The 22593-nt window shown below is 39.4% G+C and overlaps 1 protein-coding gene across 2 annotated transcripts in view; it reads left to right on the forward strand.

The window, feature by feature from the left end:
• LOC117379849 (interleukin-1 receptor accessory protein-like) overlaps positions 1-22593 on the forward strand; it is a 51660-nt gene that overhangs the window by 14654 nt on the left and 14413 nt on the right. For both annotated transcript variants that reach the window (XM_055226153.1, XM_055226154.1), the window contains 4 exons: positions 12767-12956; positions 13449-13532; positions 19051-19273; positions 22326-22494. In XM_055226153.1, the coding sequence (XP_055082128.1) occupies positions 12767-12956; positions 13449-13532; positions 19051-19273; positions 22326-22494 (666 nt within the window). The remainder of the gene's footprint in view (positions 1-12766; positions 12957-13448; positions 13533-19050; positions 19274-22325; positions 22495-22593) is intronic.

Consider the following 22593-nt stretch of genomic DNA (forward strand, 5'->3'; position numbering starts at 1 on the left):
TATACCCAGTAATTCTTAATAAATGTTGCATATCTTTTAAACAACATTCACAGTGTTATCAATATTTCGAACGTATTGGCCTCCCTTAATGATCATTTACTTTTTTCTATCTTGGGGAAACAAGTGTAGGATTTGTTATGCAGTCGTCATGATGCTTATATAAAGTGGCATGTCAGAAAATGAAGGAATATCAATGTTACAACAGAAATTTCAAGAACCATCAAACATAATAGTTAGGGTAAGGTAATGGTAAGGTTAACAAGTAACAAAAATATATATGATAAATACGTTACAAATAATGATTTAAAAACATAATTTGCTGTAGGACACTGCAGAAGGCTTTTTAATGAGACGTCAGCCCTGCTCCACATTTACATCCTGTAAATGTGTCCTCAGAGAGAGATCAGTTACATAGAGAGAGACAGGACTAAAGACAGAGCCACAATGGATGGACCAGAGACAGGACCATAGATCGTTGGGGTTTAGGCTAAATGAATGAAGTGATTGAGCTCTCAGACAAGTGTTTAAAATGACCTCTAAATTTTTCATCATGTTTAATAATTAAAGATCAACAGCTAATCTACAGGCTTGATTTAGGGGTGTCTGGTACTGCGGTATGGGTAAACAACTGACACAGGTATATACTGATACTACTATATCCTTTATAAGTAGGCCCTTCACGATAACAAAGTTCACGATAATAAAGTTTGAAGCCTAATATACTTGCACAAAGATATATAGTGTGATAAACAATATTATTGAAACTACTTTATTCCTCTTGACACAATAACAATAAACCATAATAATCCCTTCTACAAATAAGTAAATATGACTCAATATAAATTCCCTCAAAATAAATAATATAAAAAGAACCAAACTGATTACTGACTATTAGAAATGACTAAGTGAAATCTATTAATGTTTTATACACTGTCTGGCCAAAAAAAAGTCACCACATGGATTTAGCTAAGCAAATAGGTACGAGCCTCGTATTGGATAATTACTGCATGGGCAATTATCTTTCACCTGGCAACAAGTTATTTAAACCCAACTGGTGCAATAAGTTGCTTCTCATTTCTTAAACAACCATGTTGAAAGACACATCCTTTGGTCATGGAAAAGATAGATAGTTAGTCTGTTTGAGAAGGGTCAAACCATTGGCATGCATCAAGCAGAGAAAACATCTAAGGAGATTGTAGAAACTACTAAAATTGGGTTAAATGTTCGACAAATTGTTAAAAACTGAAAGGATGGTAGGGACCGATCATCTTTGAGGAAGAAATGTGGCTGGAAAAAAATTCTGAATGATCATGCTATATGTCTGGGGATATCAAAGATTCAGAGTTGGGGTAAAAAGTTGAACAAAGTTCATTTACAAACACAAAAATGTAAATGTAGATTAGTTGCAGAGTAGTTTCAAGGAGCGGGATCACAGGGGATACATGGACGATCCTGTGACGAGTGTCAGATCCTTGGCCTCTTAACCGTATCTCTCCAGCTCTGCACTTGGTTGGAGAACCTGTCTAATGTCTGGTTCAAGATCTTGATGGCCGTTAGGTGGTTATGAACATCTCGAGTGAGGCGGGCACTGGTGGCCTGCAGGTGTCGTGGGTACCTGAATCTCTGCCCAGCTCTAGCCTCAGACAAAGAAGGGAGGGGGAAAGACAGCACAAAAACACAGGGCAGACTGGGATCTTGACAGATCATCATCAGTGATCACTTAAACGTTTGGTGAAATCAAATCGAAGAAAAACACTGGAACTCAGAGCTTTGTTTAATAGTGAAAGTAAGAGCATTTTCATACGCACAATAAGAAGGGAACTCAAGGGTTTGGGACTGAACAGCTGTGCAGCCTTAAGAAAACCACTAATCAGTGAGCCTAACCGGAAAAAAAGGTTTCAATTTGCTAGGGAACGCAAAGATTGGACTCTGGAGCAATGGAAGAAGGTCATGTGGTTTGATGAGTCCAGATTTACTCTGTTCCAGAGTGATGGGGACATCAGGGTAAGAAGAGAGGCAAATGAAGTTATGTACCCATCATGCATAGTGCCTACTGTACAAGCCTGTGGAGGCAGTGCTATGATCTGGGGTTGCTGCAGTTGGTCAGGTCTAGGTTCAGCAACAGTATGTGCTCAAAGAACGAGGTCAGCTGACTACATGAATATACTAAATGACCAGGTTATTCCATCAATGGATTTTTTCTTCCCTGATGGCATGGCCATATCCCAAGATGACAATGCCAGGATTGTGGTTCAGGGAGCATGAGACATAATTTTCACACATGGATTGGCCACCACAGAGTCCAGACCTTAACCCCATCTTGGGGATGTGCTGGAGAAGGCTTTGCGCAGTGATCAGACTCTAACATCATCAATGCAAGATCTTTGTGAAAAATTAATGCAACACAAATCTTCTGCTCCTGAGAAAACCACAGAGCTGTATGATCCACTGACCAATGACTGCCCACAAATCAGAGGACAGCCCATTTAAGCAGGACAATATCACTAACACTGCAGTTTCTCAGTCATTTTTATCAGCAAACTGCACACATACACTAGAGCTCTCAATTGTGAACATTTATGTTAGTGTTTTGTAATTTTCAAAAGACTGATGATAGGGAGTTGACAGTTGACAATATTATTTGCTTTCAATGTTTGGGATTCATCAAAGGTATTATGGATTACTCAAGCCCCCAAACAGCATTTTGTGTAGGGCATGGAGCTACTTCTACCTTGTTATTCTACCTAGGTCGCCTCTCCACAAATCTGACCTGTATCTTGGCCTAGTGTGCATGTGTCTAACTCAAATGTGGCCCGTCATGTCATTTTCTGTATAAATGTAATAAATAAAATGAATACATTTATGATATAGTGGTAATCTAATTTTAGTCATTAAAACTAAAATAATATTCATTTGCAGGTTTACAAAAACATTTAAACAAAAAGTACACACAGCAACAGTAGCTTAGTTGGTAGAGTGTTTGTCCACTGATCCAGAGGTTTGTGGTTTGAGTCCTGCCCCTGACCTAAAAACATAATTTGTATAGCGATCAAATTCACAGACCCACAGGTTGGTGGTGTGATTCCAGCTCGCAATATGATTACTGTCATAGTGTCTTTGTGAATGGGTGAGTGACCATGGGTAGAATAGATAGGTTAACTCTGTCTGTGTTAAAGGTATAAGGCATAATATTTTTAATAGAAAATACCATCATATTGCCTTATATCTGTAGAATGTTTTCATGATCATTACATTTACATAGAGCCCCTAATGCAAAAACACACAACCATAATGGTCCCATTGCATGCAGTGGAAAGAGCTCGGTGAGGTGAAGGTGACTGTGGATGAATGGGTCGAGCGGGAGTACAGGAAGAAGTGGAGAAAGCGGACACAGAGTAGGAGCAGAGCAGAGCCGTGTACGAGCAGGTTTTAATGGGAAGACTAATACTGTAGGGCTGTGAAAGTGACAGTTCAATTACCCACACCCCACACGAGCTCCAGGGGGAGACAAGAGCATTAATCCTGTACACTCAGACTGTTTTACATGTTCAACTAGACTGGGATGCACCATGGAGTTCCTGTTTGTATGCAATATTTTGAGGACTTTTTCTCATCCAAAAGAGATACCATTTTATTTCATATTGTTAATTGCTATGGTAACAGAGTTCTATCAGCGAAACTGGAATTTAGTCATTAAAGCAAAATCAACTTTTTGGAGCTTTCTAACATGTTATAACTTCCCTCATCAAAAACATGCCTGAAGAGGGTTTAGATGTCATCAATGCATGTTTGAGAAATTTAGAGATGTCTCCCTGGTCCTATTGGAACCCTCCTTATGGTTAGCTGTAATGCTCCAGCCACAATATACAAAAGCATGATGATACAAAAATAGTACAGGTTTACAAACTCGATAAGATGTGCAGTAGTTTCACTAGTGGAACGCTCACCGATTGCAATGTGACAGCGCTTTGAAGGGGGAGTTTTGACTCACTGTTTCAAAAACAAAAGTGAAACTTATAAAACATTTTCAAAATAATAATATAGTAACATGCTGATCTGACTAATATGTGTTAGCTGTTAATAATAAGTGTAATACCGCTTCGTCTTTTCTATTGAATATTATATAGTATCACTGATTTTTCTAGCCATAATTTACAGCATTATTAATGTGAAAAATATTTTGGTACAATATATGTGTGGGTGACACAAAACAGTTGGGAAATATAATTAAAAATAAAAGCAAATTGCCCTGATGAAGGCACTGTCAATCACATCTATTTTTGATTACCTTGGCCTCACTCTAGCAGAGCACTTGTAGATTTTTCTCTTGACCCACTAATGTACAGTCTTTTTCATTTTTTTTCAGATGGGAAACTTGTTGGAATATTATATAGATTTTTATAATATTTTATAATATAATATAGATTTTTTTTTGGTCATACAAATATTGAATATTTGACTATTTATAGTAATTGTATACGCAAAAGTATACAAAAGTATAAAGTGAAGTAGTTCTGTACTGGTTATTTTAATGTTCAATCAATGTTTGTGTGATACTTGAACCATGATCACAGGGCACAATAGCCTGGGATCCAGACTGGCTCTCTATATATTCTATATAGAAGATCTCTGAGTCTGGGCACCATCCTCTTCCCACTGTCTCAGGCCAAACTCAGACAGAGCAGTGTAATCAAGCTTGTGTAGTGACACAAGGGAAATAAGCAGCTTTGTAGTCATCCATCATTTAGAACAGTCGCTTCCAACGTGGGGTCCGAACCCAAATTTAGGTCCCCAGGGGTTTGTGGAAAAGAGGACCAAACTAGATTGTGTGAATTTTAATGAAGGGATTTTTTAACCACATATATTAGCATACATTGTTCAGTCAAGACAGTAGCTTCTCAGTTGGGAACCACTGATTTAGACCTTCTCTCACTTCAGATAAGCACTGTTCAGTGTGTTCATTAATTTGCGTGTCTCTGATTGGCTAATCTACCTATCAATCATGCATACCTGAATGTGAGGAAAAGAAATAAGGGTCCAGACTGTGTTATTGTAATTGTAAAAACATTGGATAGATTGCTAAATTATCATCAGTGAGACAATAAAAACAAGTTACAATATATTAATTTTGTCCTGATTGTCCATCCCTACTCTTCACTGTTACATACCATTTTCTTTAGTCCCCCTAGCGCCACTTTTTAGATTAGCTGACCTAGACCCTTTCCTTTTATAACCTGGTTAACCTTTTTGGCTAATTACTTCCCAGCTTAAGTGCACGCCCCTTTCGACTCGTACTTTTATTTCTGTTCCCAGGGGTAACACTGCTCCCTGTCCATGTTTAGAGCACAGATTATTTCCTATTGGCCGTCAGCACCTGGTCGCCCCATTGCCTTGGAAACACGGGGTTGTTAGCAGGATCATCACATAGTGGCCACTCATCATCTTCTGCCCTTCTTAACGAGCTCCATCCATTAAAACATCGACCGCACTGACAGATTCTGCGCTCCTTCTGGCACCACGGCAACGACAAATTTAATTAATATTTATTGGAGAATTATTAAGTCCAGACACAACCCCAATCTTTTCCCAATCCATTCCAAGTGTTTAAAGAGATACAACATGATTAGCTTGTACTGTTGCTTTGTGTTATGGTTAATCCAACACTCAATATCAACAGCAATCATGCTTTTGTCTCATGATTGCTTAAAGGTGCACTATGTAACTTTTGCAGTGAAGGGTCAGTCACCTGGTTATCTCCATCTCCATGGAGACAAGCAGGTGACACCACAGGTTAAGGAGTATTTTGTCAATACAGTAATGATACCAAGACAAATTTGGGACTGAATGTACAAAATAAAAAATCCTAAGGTCTAAAATGTTTAAAGGTGCACCATCTGACTTTTCTAATAGATGTTTCTGCACTGGCATGTCTCCATGGATATCTTACTGCTTTGCTTGGAATGTTCCACAGTGTTGCATTAAACCTTGCATGTATTTACTAAATTACTGCTACAAACCTCTTGAAAAAACATTCTTACTGTGAATGGATTTGCCTCCTCTCAGAGCTGACTTGAGCTAACTTTTGGTTTGATGGAGCAGAATTTAAACTGGCTACTTAGCTCTAATCTCAGAACATCTGTCTTTTACAAAACCTTCTTGTCCCCATGGAGACAGATATGTATAATGTCATACTCAAGAACATTCCAAAAGCAGTAAATCTCTTTGGAGAGAAGGAGCTTCAGTTTTAGTGTTGTAATAAGTAAGTGTAGGAGCAGTGCCTTTAGTTTGCCTGGTTAAAGGGGTGCCTTCGGCTTGGACTCTCTCAAACATTAAGTGCTGCAGTTTGGCTCAGGACCAAGGGCAGAGGCAGAGATGTGGTTTAAAACAAGCTGCTGCTGCACTGCTCTTTAATATCAGACTCTTTCAGTGTCCTTCAAAATGTGGGGCTCAAGTGAACACTCTTTATGCTGTATGCTGATAGTAAGTTAGTATTGCAGATTTTACTAATTTATTTATTTGATTTGTTGTTTCCAAACTAACTCTCACTTTATTTCATAGTTTGGCTGGGGGTGCGACTTACACTCGGATGCGACTTTTATGTGAATATTATTAAAATATATAATTTCACATCTTTGTTATTCTCACACTGACAACCGCGCAAGGGCACTCTAGGCTTGTGTACTAGTATGGCAGCCATATGGAAATGATGCTTCATCTACTTCCGGAGCAGGCGGAGTTTTCAAAAGCGACACTGAGAATAAAGAATTTGATGGATTTAGTGATTTGGAGTAAGAGCGAGAGTAAACTTGTTTGCTTGTTTTTTATGCTTTAGTTATCTGATTAACTGTTAAGATCTTAGGTTAACATACCAGACACATATTCAGTTCACGATCTATGCTTCATGTAGTTGAATAAATGTGTTATGTAACGTTTGTTTATTCATGTTACATTCCACTTGTTTGACCACAAGATGGCGACGGTGTGCTTGTAATACCTGTCGGAAAATGTACTTGACTCGTTTTCTTTTATACATTTCAGATTTAATTTCCCCCTTATTTATAATACCATAAAGGTGATCATTTCATTTCATTTGGAAAACTACTGTGAATGTTTATCAAAGTCTAGTTAAAGGTCACAAAAACTACTTCCTGTTCAGCCTTTTATGCTAATGCCTGGTCTGACCCAACAGAGCCCTATTGAAGAAACAATTGAAGTAAAATATAGTTTTTAGTTCACCGGTTTCTTTACTAGCTGGCCAAAGTGGCATGTATATTTTCCATGCGTTCATATGCAGTTTTGTGTGTATATGTAATATGAGCCAGAGCTTATGTTATATTTTATGTGTTTGATAGTTCTACGGTGTGAACTGTGATGACGAAGTAAGACCACAGTGAAAAGAACTCATGCTGGCTTGTCCACAAACACGAGAGTGTTTGTTGAGAGACACATGTTACATTAGCCTAGTTATCTGACACACCTTATCTGTCATAACGTTAGGCACGAGGGACCAAAAAGACTGAACTCTGGGAAGTTTTAACAGTGTTTACTTACAAAAATCCAAAAACGGTAAATGACGGTAGATTAGACGATGTGCCGGGAGTGAGGAGTTAGCCATGGTACAAGGAAAAAGCGTGAGTAGCTGAGTCAGAGAAAGGGAGAACAGTACCAGTATAGGGAAGCAGGGTCGAAGACGGGAGAGCTGAGCTGATCCAAGGAGCGGGATCTGGTGAGGAGCAAAAGGTATCCGCTAAGCAAGGTAAAAAGCAAGAAAAAACATGAACTGAGCCAAGAAAAGTATATCCACATGAACACGCGGACGATCTGGCGCCGTGTGTCAGGTCCTGGCTCCTCTTATCCACCGCACGTGCAGCTGATTGTGATTGCTTCCAGGTGCGCATGGGAGGAGCCAAGATCTCCGCCCAGCTCCAGGCTCAGACATGTGAGGGAGGGGGAAAGGACAGCAAATAAGGTAGGACAGACAGGGATCGTGACACTGACTAACTATTAATATCTTACGTAAACATACCAGACATATTTTCAGTTCTGTCTATGCTTCATGTAGCTGAATAAATATAAATGTGTTATGTTAGCATGCTGTACTGCTATTCAGCCTGTTCTCCTTTATTTAAAACAGCCTCTACTTCATTAAAACAGCATCCGGAGCTCGGTATATGGCAAAAATCAAGTAGCAAACATGGAAGACGACTCGGTAGCGCCCCCTCCAACTTTGATTTTCATTGGGCCAATGGGATTACGACCTGGAAAAAAGTCAACGTAAAAATCAGAAACTCACATAAAAAAAAAAAAAAACGACCATATCAGGACATGACAAAAATGATAAAATGGCCCCACCCTAAAATGTATAGGAAGTTGGCCATATTGAATCAAATCCGGGAATGACAAAAGCACACACCCTCGCATTTAGGACATCTTCTCTCAAACTGGCAAAAATCAGTTAATAAACATGCCTCGACATGCCAGTGAGTAATATAAAAACTTAGAACTTGACAAGCTCTAATTGTCACCAAAGACCCTGAGAAAAAAATAACGAAAGACGACTCGGTAGCGCCCCCTCCAACTTTGATTTTCATGGGGCCAGTGGGAGCCCGACCTGGAAAAAAGTAAACATAAAAATCTGAAACCCGCATCAAAAAATAGAACATGTCAGGACACGACAAAAATGATATTATGGCCCCACCCTGAAACATACAGGAAGTCGGCCATATAGGATCAAACCCGGGAATGACAAAAGCGCACACCCTTGCATTTAGGACATCTTCTCTCAAAGTTTTCTTTACAAACACTTCAAATTTGGCCAAAACACATTCAACTATATAGTCTGATTAAAGATTATCAATTAAATTCTGAGTATGATTTTGGATGTGGTCATGGTAAATTTTCAACAAAATCACAATTTTTAGTAAATTTCAAAATCATATTTCTCTTTCATATATTTTTTGTTTGGAAAAGGCCAATACAGCATTCATGCAGAGTTGCTGGCTGAAACCAATGATATCCAAATCATGGCACTATCCAACAAATTGACTTTCTTCAAATTTCATTTTCAAAAATTCAAGAAAATTGAATTGTGGTGGACTTATTTTTTTAAGGCCTTATTTTTGATGGGGCACACTGTGAGAAAGTCACATGACTGTAGCTTTTATAGTTTAGGAGAAAAATAATGGGTAGGGAAAAAAATTCCATTATTACTATTTAGGCCCTTGTTGACCCCTGAACATTAACGAAAAGTTTATTTTATTGGACCAAAATTTGAAGGTTGGTGAAATATTCATTATTTTTATGTGCAAAAAAATACATGTTTCAAAATGACTCAATAGCGCCACCTCAAAATCAAAATACATTACGCCAAAGAGAGACCTTTTTCATTGTAGACAAATGAAATTTAGTACAAACCTAGCTCATGTCAATACAAGTACAAAATTATATTATGACCCCACCCTAAACTCTACAGGAAGTCGGCCATTGTGGGCGGAACCCAATTTTTTTCAAAATTTTACTTATCCCATTTGAATTTTTTCATGTCATGAATTTTTATTCCAGAAACTTGCAAATTGCACAAAATGACCTAGAGCCATGTGGGATTATAGGCTGCTCTCTTGATTTTGCCATAGTCATAAAATGTGGGTGTGGCCAGCCTGCAAAGAGAAAAGACATTTTTTAAAGTATTACTTTGCACGTAACTGAAACTGATGCAGTGTCCTATTGCCTGGCATTAATATACATTTTATACAGAATGATGAACGCATTGATATACAATTTACATAGCTGAGACATGACTTTGCTCCACAGCACCCCCTTGAAATTTTGAAAGAGACCCAAAAAAATTAACGTAAATTTCGGACTATAGAGCGCACCTCAATATAAGCCGCACCAGCTAAATTTGAAAAGAAAATCAATTTTGTACATATATAAGCCGCTCCTGAATATAAGCCGCAGGTTTTCATATTGTAACATGAGATATGAACACGGGATGAACACACCTGCAGGTTTAGACAATAAAGCTGCACCAACATGGAAAATCTGCTTTTATTTCCTCTGAAAACTTTTGTCGTCTTTTTACATTGACCAAGTTGGATTCATTGATGCCGAGCTTACGTGCAGTGGCTCTATTTCAGGGGTCGGCAACCCGCGGCTCCGGAGCCGCATGCGCCTCTTTCAGCCTTATACTGCGGCTCTGCATGGTTTGGGAAAATAAATTTTAAGTATTTAATTGAAGTGTATTTTATTTGTGTTACCTCTTTTTTATTGTAGTTTAAATTGGAACATTATTATGATCTTAAAATAAAATTATATTTTCTTATTTTGCGTTGCTCAAAATAAGCGTCATACTCGCGGAACAATGTTCAAAACAAACACCGCTCATGTCTCACAGACACAGACACTGACACAGCTCATAGTCCTGCGTAAAGAGCCCTGATTTTCAGACACTGCGCACAGGGGTCAGGAGCAACTTTCGCCCGTCCCTAATGACACACTAATAAGCTCGTCCGTAGATGTATCATGAAAATCCTGCTGGAAATCGCCACAGAAATCTATTTGATGTAGTAGCAAGTATATTATCTGCTCTTGTCTCCGCGATGACGTTTCACGTATAACACATCAGACATGTCGCCCAAAAGTAGAGCCACAAGCGAGCGAAAATGAGCCAAAACAAAAGTCTTTGGAGAGCTTTTAACAAAGGGGAAAAGGCCAGCTGAGGAGCCAGAAGAGGAGACTACGACCTCCAAGAAAAAGAAAGATAAATTTAACAGACAATGCCTACTTAAAATCTGGGTTTGTCGCTACAGATGACTCTCACGTACAGTCCGCTCTGCATAATATGCGGGAAAAGCAAATGAGGCAATGAAACCTTCAAAACTGCTTTGGCACATGGAGAATAAGCACCTGGGAGTAAACGATACGAACGAACGATTTTTTTTTAAAGAAACTGCGGAGCAGAGTAGACATAAACACATAATCAGCTCAGAGCTCATACTGATGCAGCGGTTTGGTGAGTTGTATTTTTTTATGCACTTAAGTTATTTTTGCCATATTTATCTGCCACGTGTAGAAGGCTTGTCCGTGAAAATAAAACCTACATCATTCCGTTACATTATTATTATTATTATTATACACAGTATTATCTTCATTTTAGATGTCAAAAAGTATTTGCGGCTCCCAGTGTTTTATTTTACGTGGAAAGTGGGTCCAAATGGCTCTTTGCGTGTTAAAGGTTGCCGACCCCTGCTCTATTTCCTTCTTTATCTTAAAACCTGCATCATATCCATTTCATGATGCACAAAATGATCGTTCAAAAATCAAAACTAGTGAATTCTTCCCCACGTCTGTCTCACTTTTATGTTTACAGCTAGAGAGCGCCCCCCAGGGGCCGTTATCCAGTAAAATTCTATAAATATGCCGCACTGCTGTATAGGCCACAGGGTTCAAAGCTTGGGGAAAAAGTCACGGCTTATAGTCCGAAATTTACGGTACGTTGTCAAAAACAATTGAAATTTGACATGGACATCCGTATTGCCATACTGAACAAAAAAGCCAAGGAGAACATACCTCTATTTGCAATTGTGTTGCCATGGCAATGTCCAACATTTGTCATAGAAATACATGGGTTTTGGTTAAATGGGATGAAAAAAATTTGTTTGTCATAGACCATTGAAGTCTAGTATACATATTCCACTCTTCATACTGAACAAAAATCAATGAAGACATACCTCTATTTCCAACCGAGCAGGCATGAAAATGTTAGAAATGGTCTCATTGGAATGAATGGATGAATACATAGACGCTGATAATGGGGAGAGGGGCGAAGTAAGTGGGAAAGAAGAGCAGGATCTTCACAGTGATGTCTACCCTGCAGTCGCAAGGGGTGGCGAGGGCCTTTATCACTTCTTGCAGTTTTAATTTATTGTTATTATTATAACTTGCCTTTAAAGATAAAATGCTGTTTTGGTTTTTTTTGTAAAATCCCCCAAAATGCTATTTATAGTCCAGTGTGACTTATATATGTTTTTGTCTTCATTATTATGCATTTTTTCCCTGGTACGACTTATACTCCAAAGCAGTGTGTAGTCCAGAAAATACAGTATATTTTCTATGAGTAGTTTAAACTGCTGTGTGTATGCCAGGCTCTATGCTGGCCTCAAGTTTGGTGATAGAGTTCCTTAATATTATACAAAATGGATAAATCTTGATCAGTACTTATTCATTCATTCATTATTGTACTGTTGCAACACTGTATTTTTCCCACTATGAGACAGAGCACTATAAGCTTTCTTCTCTTATTATTTTTAAAGACATTGTGCTTTTGTCTGTTGTATAGTTATAATCTCTGACACCGAGGATCATGATGCTGCATTTTGGACAATTTAAATCGGAATTCTGATCAGCTAAAATTAAGTTGTAAACAATAAATAAAAGTATGTTGCCCCGTTACGATACATCGCCATAAAGGTTATCACAACAAAGCAAAGCATGCTGTCAGCCACTCCTATGGATAGTTTATCTTTTCATTTTTACCAAAATGACTACACAACGCTGCAGAATCCTTACTGTTTAAGAAAATAAAATTGGAAAACGAAGCAAGTATACAGTAGAGCAGTGGGTGTAAACTGGTGGTGGTGAAAAGAGGGGTAGATTGGAGCAATGGTGTGCAGGAGAATAAATATCACTCAAACATGCATGAATCCCTCTAAGCACAAGTTTGAGTAAAAAAAAAAAGTATATATGATTCTTCCTTTGTGTCCTTCAGAGCCCATGTGTTATGACTGGGGGGGGTCCAGTGTGGTGCACGTTTTGGTGGAGCAGTCTGGTTTCCTGTCCTGTCCACTCTTCTCTCACCCGGCTGTCTACAACTACTCCTCCACCCAGAGCACAGGACACAACCTATTCTGGTACAGGGTCCTGGAGGGACAGGACCTCGAGCAGCCCATCACCAAGAGGTACAAGGAAAGGTTTAAATACTAAAGGGAACAGATAAGGTTAAAACATTGCACTAGCTAACTAAATCATTATTAAAGAATATGTATATAACCTGCACTTAAAACCAAAATTAACTCAAATTAAAAACTGGAATGCCTTTCGGATTGACTATTCAGAACCATTTGATTTTGGGCCTTTTGGAACTGTTTTTACAGCTTGTCCATTTGAACTAGCTGTAGCCTATGTCCATATCATGCTATGATATGCTATAATTAATTAAAGATTTAAACTAAAGTTTAGAGATGCATCTTGAAGTCTATGGGGCTGCTCTATAAATTGCCTGTGGATGTAAATGGAAGTGGCTGAAGTGAAACAGATGGAGCGTCATGTAATGATTTCCACTGCAGCTCCCCGATTAGTGTCAGTCTCTAAATTTGTACTGGCTTCTAATGGACTGACCCTCATTTAACCTGTTTTCTCTTTTCTCAGACTGATGTAGTTTTGTGTTACAGTGCTAGGCTCAGCAAAGACAGAGACCGCCTGTGGCTACAGCCGGCTAATGCTAATGACACAGGACAATACATCTGCATGATACGGTATGCTATAGCACAAACACAACTAAAGTACCATAATTATAATAAATTTAGATATAATTATAATCAAATAATTGTCAGAATTTATAGTTTTGTCATCTGTCGCCATATTGGTTTTAGTTGCAAATGTAAACAAAGGTAAACTCCAAAGGAAATCTGCAATAACTGCCCTGTATGCCTATGGCGGAATGTTCAGCAGTTACCATGGTGACACAATGTACACATTAGGAACAACTACCAATTGAGAGGGTCTTATTTTACAGTACAAAATGACCTTACCTGCTGTAGTAGAGCAGTGCCTTGGCGTCACACCCTCAGGGAATGTCAATGACATCAGCTGCAAAGTATCAATTAATGGAAAAGCCTTAGATAAAACCAGTATGACAGCGACGGTCCTGGTAATCATGCATATCTGTGCTGAGTGCCCTGCTTGATGTTAATTGGCAAAAAAACAATGGGTATCCATCTTTTCTTGTAAATGTATACATTGTGTATAAAAAAATTGTATTGTAAAAGTCACACTTTGAAACAAAATCAGGCTGCTACAGACTAGTAAGGGTTGAAATAGGTTTGTAACCTACTTTCTCATTTCACAAGTTCATGATCAAGTATGCTAGCTGGGAAGCAAAAAAACATGTTTTATTATTTGTGTTTTTCTGTAACAAAGTGTCACACTTCCAATTGTGTGACATATGCTTGTGTGGGAGGTTCTTTCCACATTGCCAAAAATCAATCTTGTGCAAGTCACCAACCTAGTATTTTAATTTCTTAAATTTTGCTGTGTAGTTTATTCAGATGTGGAAATACAGGAGTGGTTTTTCCCCCAGTACACCATGGTTAGATAGCATCACCCTGTTTCCCTGTGTTCGATGCTTTGTGCATTAATCAGCTTAAGTGGCTCTGAAGACCTGCTGCTGCCACTGTACTAATGCAGATCCTCACAAAGATGTGGCAGTCACTGGCCCACTACCCACACCACACAGCTGTATATTGTGTGAGGGGACCTACAGTACACACTAGGGCTGCACTATACATCATAATTGAATCAAAATCGCAAAGGCTGCGATTATTTAGCCAATAGGACATTCTTTGAAAAGAATGACATTGCATGATACATAAAAAAAAAAAAAAAAAAAAAAAAAAAAATCTTGGGAGCTGTAGAGTTATCAAAAGTATGGAAAATCAGATACTAAAACTAGCATCAAAACAAAATACTTATTTGACCAGGTATCAACACTAAAAAGTTACATTCACAGGACAAAAATGAACCTTTCCTGAATAGCTTTAGAATGAGCTGTATCAGAACAGGCATAACACATAGACCACCTACACTCCTGTGGACCACTGGAACTGTTGTAACAACTGACATGGGGACCAAAAGAGACAGGAGCAGTTTAACAATGTTTATTTTACAGGTTTTAAATGTGCTAATGAAGGTAGATTCATAAGATAGTTTAGAGCAGGGTTGTTTGCAGTACATCGTGGGCAGGGGGGTCAGAGACGGGGTGAACAGTACCGGTAGAGGTGAGCTTGGTCGGAAGGTGTGAGGTTCATACCGGTCATGTAGAGCTAAGTAGGTCCAGGGAGCAGGATCTGATGAGGAGCAAAAACATCCAGTTTAGAAATGAGTGGCAAAATACAAAAACAAGAGATAGAGCTGTGCTGCAGTGGATACGCAGACAATCTAGCACTGAGTGGCACTGAGGCTACCTTTGTCCTCCCCAAGTGCACCATGATTGGCAATTAGTTGCAGGTGTAAATGGGAGGAGCCCAAGTCTCCGCCCAGCTCCAGGCTCTGACACAGAAGGGAGGGGGAAAACAGCACAAAACAAGGCAGACTGGAATCTTGACAGGAACCCACCTGGACAGCTGAGGAATTACCCAGATATAAGGTCACATGGTAAAATAAAAGAAAGTACTATGATTTAATGTTGAAAATTACATTCTATTGCTATCATCGTGATATCAGAATCGGTATTGAGTCTATTCCTTAGTATTGGAATCAAGTTGTATCATAACACTACTGTAGAGTAGACCTCTACAAACACATTCTGAAATTCATGGGCTCATCAAATTCATGGGTTTATCAGTTCATATTTCAACAGAATCCTTTTTTAAACATAATGTTATTAATCTAGATTTGCTGTAGTTAACAGAAAAAATAAATTTTTTGCTAAAAATGTGCTGCCCTAAATATAAACAACATTTTAACTACATTAAAAGTAATACTCCAAATTCAAATCATTTCACACCATGTTATTTTTCAGAACCACATTACTGGTGCTGCAACTGAATCATTTATAAAATATTTGGATTAAATTATATCTGATAACATGAATCTAATCATTTTTTTCACCTTAAACTTTTGTCTTGTATCTTAACTTTTTTATAGTAACTCTTAAGAAATATGATGGTGGAAAAGTTTTACTCTTTTCCAACAATGCTACTTTCGTTTGCTCTGGGCAGCTGTACAACCAGAAACTAATAACTAATATAGCCTCTTTATGAGGTAGAGTCCAGCACAGTGCCAACTGAAAACGAAATTATAATTACTGAGGTGCTCATAAACAAATTACAATATGGTGGAAAATTATGAACATGGTATAACATAATTGGTAGCTTTACCACACACACACAATAGCATCATTAAAGGGTATATTTAAACATTTTAGTTTATATATATATATATATAATATATATATATATATATATATATATATATATATATATATATATATATATATATTTTTTTTTTTTTTTTTTTTTTGAATAGGCATTTTTCTAGATTTTGCCTGCCTGTCAACTCAATTTAGCCAAAAATGACTATGCTTTGATGCCGGTGATAGGATAGTATTTGTTGAATATTTGACATTGTTGTTATTGTAATAAACCTAAAAAAATCAAGTGTTGCAAATGTGAAACAATGTAGTTCAGGTAAATATTTAGATAGGTTTTTTAGGTCAGTCAGTGCAGCTTCAGACCGCAGATGGAGAAATACAGATTGGCCCAATGTACTGATAGACTAAACTTCCTGTGTGGTCATGTGCCCGCCTACTTCCTGTTTCTCTTCCAGAAAAATACTAGATGTCTTCAACAGTCTCCCACTCATTCAGTTTAACCTTTATTTAACAAAGAAAGTCTCACTGACTTGACTAAGCTCTTTTTGCTCCAAAACTGTGAGGGCAGTGGGGGAGGAGGAGGGGTCCGAGGTGGGTTTGGCTGTGATGTCCATGATGGTGAGGGAGGTGGGGGAGGCATAAAAGCTATTTAACTTTTCTGCTAATTGTTTGTTGTCCACAGTGGGAGGGGCTTTGGGCCTGTAGTTGGTGATTTGCCTAAGCCCAATAACTTTTGAATGCTTCAGCCCACGGATATCAATGAGGGCTCTACTGAAAGCTTACACTTAGAGCAGGGGTGCCTTTTCATCGAGGGCCATATCTTGAAAAATATTCAACACGGAGGGCCAAAGACCAGTGGTCAATACAGTGGATAATTTAGATGGGTACATTTAACATACTTTAAATAAGGCTTGAAATATTAATATTAGGTCTGTATGACAATGCAATGTGATGTTATTTAGGTTATATTGGTCGGATTTCTCAAATTTGCAGTAAAAAGTAGTGATTATGATCAATTGTGCCAGTTCAACTGAAGGCCTGAGGGCGAATAAAAATTGGTCTGAGGGCCACATTTGGCCCCTGGTCCATAGTTTGGACACCCTTGACTTAGAGGAATCTGTGTCTGCACACCTAGCTGCTATATTACAGATGTAAATTTATATAGTATATCAAAACACAATACAAAATGTATATTTGTATATAAAATATAGTCAAAACAGGTGCTATGGGTCAAAACAAATATATATTTACAAACCACACACTGCAAACAGTAAACAAACACACACACTGCAAACTGAAAATCACTGCACATGATTATGGCTGGTCTGTGTCATTATAGCAGTCTATTTGTTGCTGGAAGCACAGGGGTATATTGCAGGTTAAACATTTCACTGGAGTTTTGGCATGTCACTTGCACTTCAACCTGCCCTGTGTGTCTTGTTACTGCCCGGATTGATGTACACAAGACGATGATACTTCTCCCTACTTCCTTCTTCCTGTTGTGGTTCCTGCCTCTTCCAGCTCCAAAACAAGAGTTTCGCTGAAGGCCTTTTTGTGCATATAGGAATTTTACTCTTTGATTTAATGTGTCCTTTATAGAGACTGAATGCATTCACAATGGCAATGTCCACAAAATGGTAAAAAAGATGTCTTGTACCATTTCTTTGATTTGTGTAAAACATCGTAATAGCCGATGACCGCATCTGATAGGTCAATGTCACCCATGTGCCTAAGGAAAAACACAAATGTGCACCGAAGCCATGCTGATGATTACACACAATATAGTTTACCTACAATTAAGTCAATAGCAGAATAAACTACGCTTACCGATCAGGAACAGCATCTAATCCATCAAAACATAAGGTCCTCTACTCCTGAGTCCACTCTGGAATCTTCACTTTTTGCCATGAACTGCTCCGGGTCCGAGATGCCTCTAGTTTAACTTGTACAAACATCCACAGTGTCCTCGATCGTGTACTTCCTTTGCTTTGTGCACCCAGTACGCACAGATTTCTGCATCCACCCAGCTTCATTTATGCACGCGTCCAGCTCCATTTGTTTATGGAAAACCGTGGCATGCCATTCATCGTCGTGTTCAGCTGCTCATTTGCTGTAAGGGGAAAACATCACTAAATGTGTGTAATGTAACTGGTTTATTCTACAAGGGTGAGAGTGGGGTGTAAACTTTCAGTCATCTGTAGCACTGAGTCGCTGTCTGGGGCTCCAGTAAACCACAACCCCCACCTTACTGGCAAACATTGGTGTCAATCACAAGCTAACACATTTGTTTAGCACTAAGGAAGAAAGTTGGCGCTGTCAGAATTTTATTATGCTTGAAATCGACAAAAAAAAATGCAAAAAAGTGACGGAGCAGATTTCACGTTTGGAATACTCCTGCAGCAGATTGGACATGAAGGTAAAAAGAAACATGAAAGTAAAAGTGACGGCCTGGGAACCGTATGTCTGCTCATTTTCTGTTGCAGGACCCCCTTGAAAAAGAGATCATGCATCGCAAGGGGCTATCCTTAATAAAATACTAATCAAAAACTGTTACAAACCAATTACATTACATAACTTTTGTCACAATACATAGGAGAGGAAACTCATTTCTTTTACTGTAATGTTGCACAGTATGGCATTAAACTTTTATTATCTCCATGGAAACAAGTAGGTTACTAGTCAGCTCTGTGGAGAAGTGATTCTTCTCATCATAACATGCAACGCAATAATATCTCCATCGAGAGTAGCTGACAAGGAAAAAAGTTACATAGATGTTAACAATCATGACTGATAATTTTATTTGATTATATGTCATAAAATGCAAAATTACATGAAATACATTTGTTTTAGATTCTGGTAAAAGATATTTTTCAAAGTAAATAAACTCTTTATTGTGGTTGCAGGAATAAGACATCTTGCAGTAAAATTGCGATGCGTCTCACTGTGCTTCGCCCTGAAGACGTCACCCATGGTAACAGTTGTGCACCTGCAGTTGCCGTGCCAGTGACACACGAAGTGATTCCCTTTCAGAAAGGGAAGATCCTGGATTGTCCTGATGCTCAGGAGGCCACCAAGATGGCCGACAGCCTCCCCACTGTGACCTGGGTTCATCTGACAAAAAACAAGGTTAAAATATTTACAATGATAATTTTAGATCAAGACCATGGGCATGTTTTTTTTACACAAAGCATTTACTGGAAAAACAATCATATGTTGTCAAAAACTTAATAACAGTGTTTAAAAAGTTATGGTGGCAAAAGGGTCCACAGTAAAACTTGCTAAATGCGTTTGATTGATTCACTGCATTGATTTCTGAAACCCAGGGAGCTGCCAACTTCACTTTTATTATCAAGGCTCTTTCTCTCCCACCCAATCAAATTTATTACATTATTATTTTTAAGGGTGCACTTTGTAACTTTTCTAGTGGAGCGGCTGCAACTTCCTGTACATAGGGGTATTATTGCTTTGTCTAGAATGTTCCTTAGTATGGCATTAAACTTGTAAACTTGCAGGTGATGGCACCAGGCCAAGATACAAGTCAGATCTGTGGAGAGATGAGCCCATTCACAGTTAGAATGCATGTATATTTGAGTTATAAAAAAAAAAAAAAAAACTCTAATTGAAGAAATGAGATATTATGTCAGTTTAATGCCATACAGTGTAACATTACAGACAAAGCAATAAAATCTCCATGGAGACAAGCTCGAGACATACCCCCTCCAGAAGAGTTATATAGTGCAGCTTTAAACTACCTTCACAAATCCATACTTGGTTATGATCAAATGAAAAATAGCATGTTAATACTTGCTTTTGGCTGATGATTAAAGTCCTTGGCATTGTATGTTGACTGTAACACTGACTAATGATGTGTAAAATTCACTCTGCATACTGGCTCTTGTAAAATCTTAAATTCAGCCTTGAATTTCAAAAAGCCATGAAGGCACACTATAAATTCGCTTTGGTATGTTTAGACCGACTCACACTACACTCACTCTATTACTCACATTATTGATATGACAAAAATATAACCACACTTGTTGTGGCGGCAACCCCTGAACCCAGTGGTGGACACTGGAAGTAAGGGATGCCGTCAGGCTGAAGAAGGAGTCCTATTGAGCCTTGTTGGTTTGTGGGACTTCTGAGGCAGCTGATGAGTAGCGTGCCGCGACTCGTGCTGTCACGGTGGCATAAACTCAGAGTTGGGAGGAGTTTGGGGAGGCCATGGAGGAGGACTATTGGACGGTCTCAAAGAAATTCTGGCAAACGATTCGACGCCTCAGGAGGAAGAAGCAGTTCTTCACCAACATTGTTTACAGTGCGGGCAGAAAGCTGCTGACCTCGACTGGGGATGTTGTCGAACAGTGGAAGGAATACTTTGAGGATCTCCTCAATCACACATCTTCCAAGGAAGAAGCAGAGACTGGGGACCCATCCGATAGTCGAACCTTGGATTCAGGAGGAGCAGTGCAGTTTTTGTCCTGGTCGCGGAACACTGGATCAGCTCTACACTCTCCATCGGGTGCTCGAGGGTTCATGAGAGTTTGCCCAACCAGTCCACATATGTGGTTTGTGGATCAGGAGAAGGCATTCGACCGCGTCCCTTGTGGTTTCTTTTGGGGGGTGTTCCGGGAGTATAGGGTCCGGGGCTCTTTGTTAAGGGCTGTTCGGTCCCTGTACGACCGGAGCAGGAGCTGTGTTCGCATTGCTGGCAGTAAGTCAGACCTGTTCCTGAAGCATGTTGGACTCTGCCAGGGCTGCCCTTTGTCACCGGTTCTGTTCATTATATTTATGGACAGAATTTCTAGGCGCAGTCAGGGAGGGGGTCTGGTTCTCAAACCACAGGATCTCATCACTGCTGTTTGCGGCTGATGTTGTTCTGATGGCTTCATCGAGCCTGGATTTGTAACAGGCACTGGGGCGCTTTGCAGCCGAGTGTGAAGCGGCTGGGATGAGAATCAGCTCTTCCAAATACCAGGCTATGGTTCTCAACCGGAAAAAGGTTGCTTGCCCTCTCCGGGCTGGTGGGAAGTCTCTGCCTCCAGTGGAGGAGTTCAAGTATCTTGGGGTCTTGTTCACGAGTGAGGGACAGATGGAGCGTGAGATTGACAGGTGGATCGGTGCAGCATCCACAGTGATGCAGTCGCTGTATCGGACCGTAGTGTTAAAGAAGGAGCTGAGTTGAAAGGCAAAGCTCTCGATTTACCGGTCAATTTATGCTCTTACCTATGGTCATGAGCTCTGGGTACTGACTGAAAGGATAAGATCGCAGATACAAGCGGCTGAAATGGGCTTCCTCCGCAGGGGCGCTCCCTTAGAAATAGGGTGAAGAGCTCAGTCTCACGGGAGGAGCCAGCTGAGGTGGCTCGGGCATCTGCTCATGATCCCTCCTGGACGCCCTCCTAGGGAGGTGTTATGGGCATGTCCCACCGGGAGGAGGCCCTGGGGAAGACCCAGGACACGCTGGAGAGACTATGTCTCTCCGCTGGTCTGGGAACGTCTTGGGGTCCCACTGGAGGTGTCTGGGGTGAGGGAAGTCTGGGAGTTCCTGCTTAGACCACTGTCCCTGCGACCCGACACCAGATAAGCAGAAGAAAATGGATGGATGGATATTACTTTGTTAAATGAATGTTTGTTTGTTTTTTTAATGCCAGAAAATGTATTCCTTGAGTGTAAATTGTGCCTGCATTTTAAGAAGGAATTTTGTGTTTTGAAGATAGAGGCATTCTGTTTTAGAACTCAGGTCTTCCTGTATTTTGTTCTAAATTTTTAATCTCTATGGCAGCGGTCCTGATCTTTTCATTGTTTCGCCTATGGATAGAAAATACCTATCCACTGATCCACAGTTAGTTGAGGGAGCAATTCCAGCTCCCACAGATGAATGCTGTTGTTATGTCCTTGGGCAAGACATTCAGTCTACCTTGCCCCCAGTGTCTGTGTACACTGGTGTATGAATGTGTGTGAATGGGTGAGTGGTTCAATTAATGTAAAGTGCTTTGAGTGCCTTGAAGGTCAAAAAGCGCTATATAAAAATGTGACCATTTACCATGTTTTGTTGATAAAGCCATGTCATTTTATTTAAAAATAATTGGTGGAGAATGGTGTAATCATGTCTTCTTGGTGTCAATTATCTAATCTATTATAGTCCAAAATATGTTCTTTCTGTTTTTTCTGCCCTCAGAAGTGTGACCAATTCCCAATCCGTTCCCCTGAACGACAGGTGAAGGGCCTGTCCCTGCAGGTGCATATCATGACGGAGTTTTTTCAAGGTCTGTACTTCTGCACCGTTCAGTACCAGCGCAGAGGAAGAGCTCTCACTTTCACTAGAGTCATCAATGTCTCCGCAATCAGTAAGCAACCATTCAACACAATATTATTGATATTACACATTGCCACATGAGATAAAGCTCGACTGTGTAACTTTTTTGTAAAAAAAAGTTGGATGTTTT

This window comes from Periophthalmus magnuspinnatus, chromosome 13, assembly GCF_009829125.3.
Source record: "Periophthalmus magnuspinnatus isolate fPerMag1 chromosome 13, fPerMag1.2.pri, whole genome shotgun sequence".
NCBI lineage: Eukaryota > Metazoa > Chordata > Actinopteri > Gobiiformes > Gobiidae > Periophthalmus > Periophthalmus magnuspinnatus.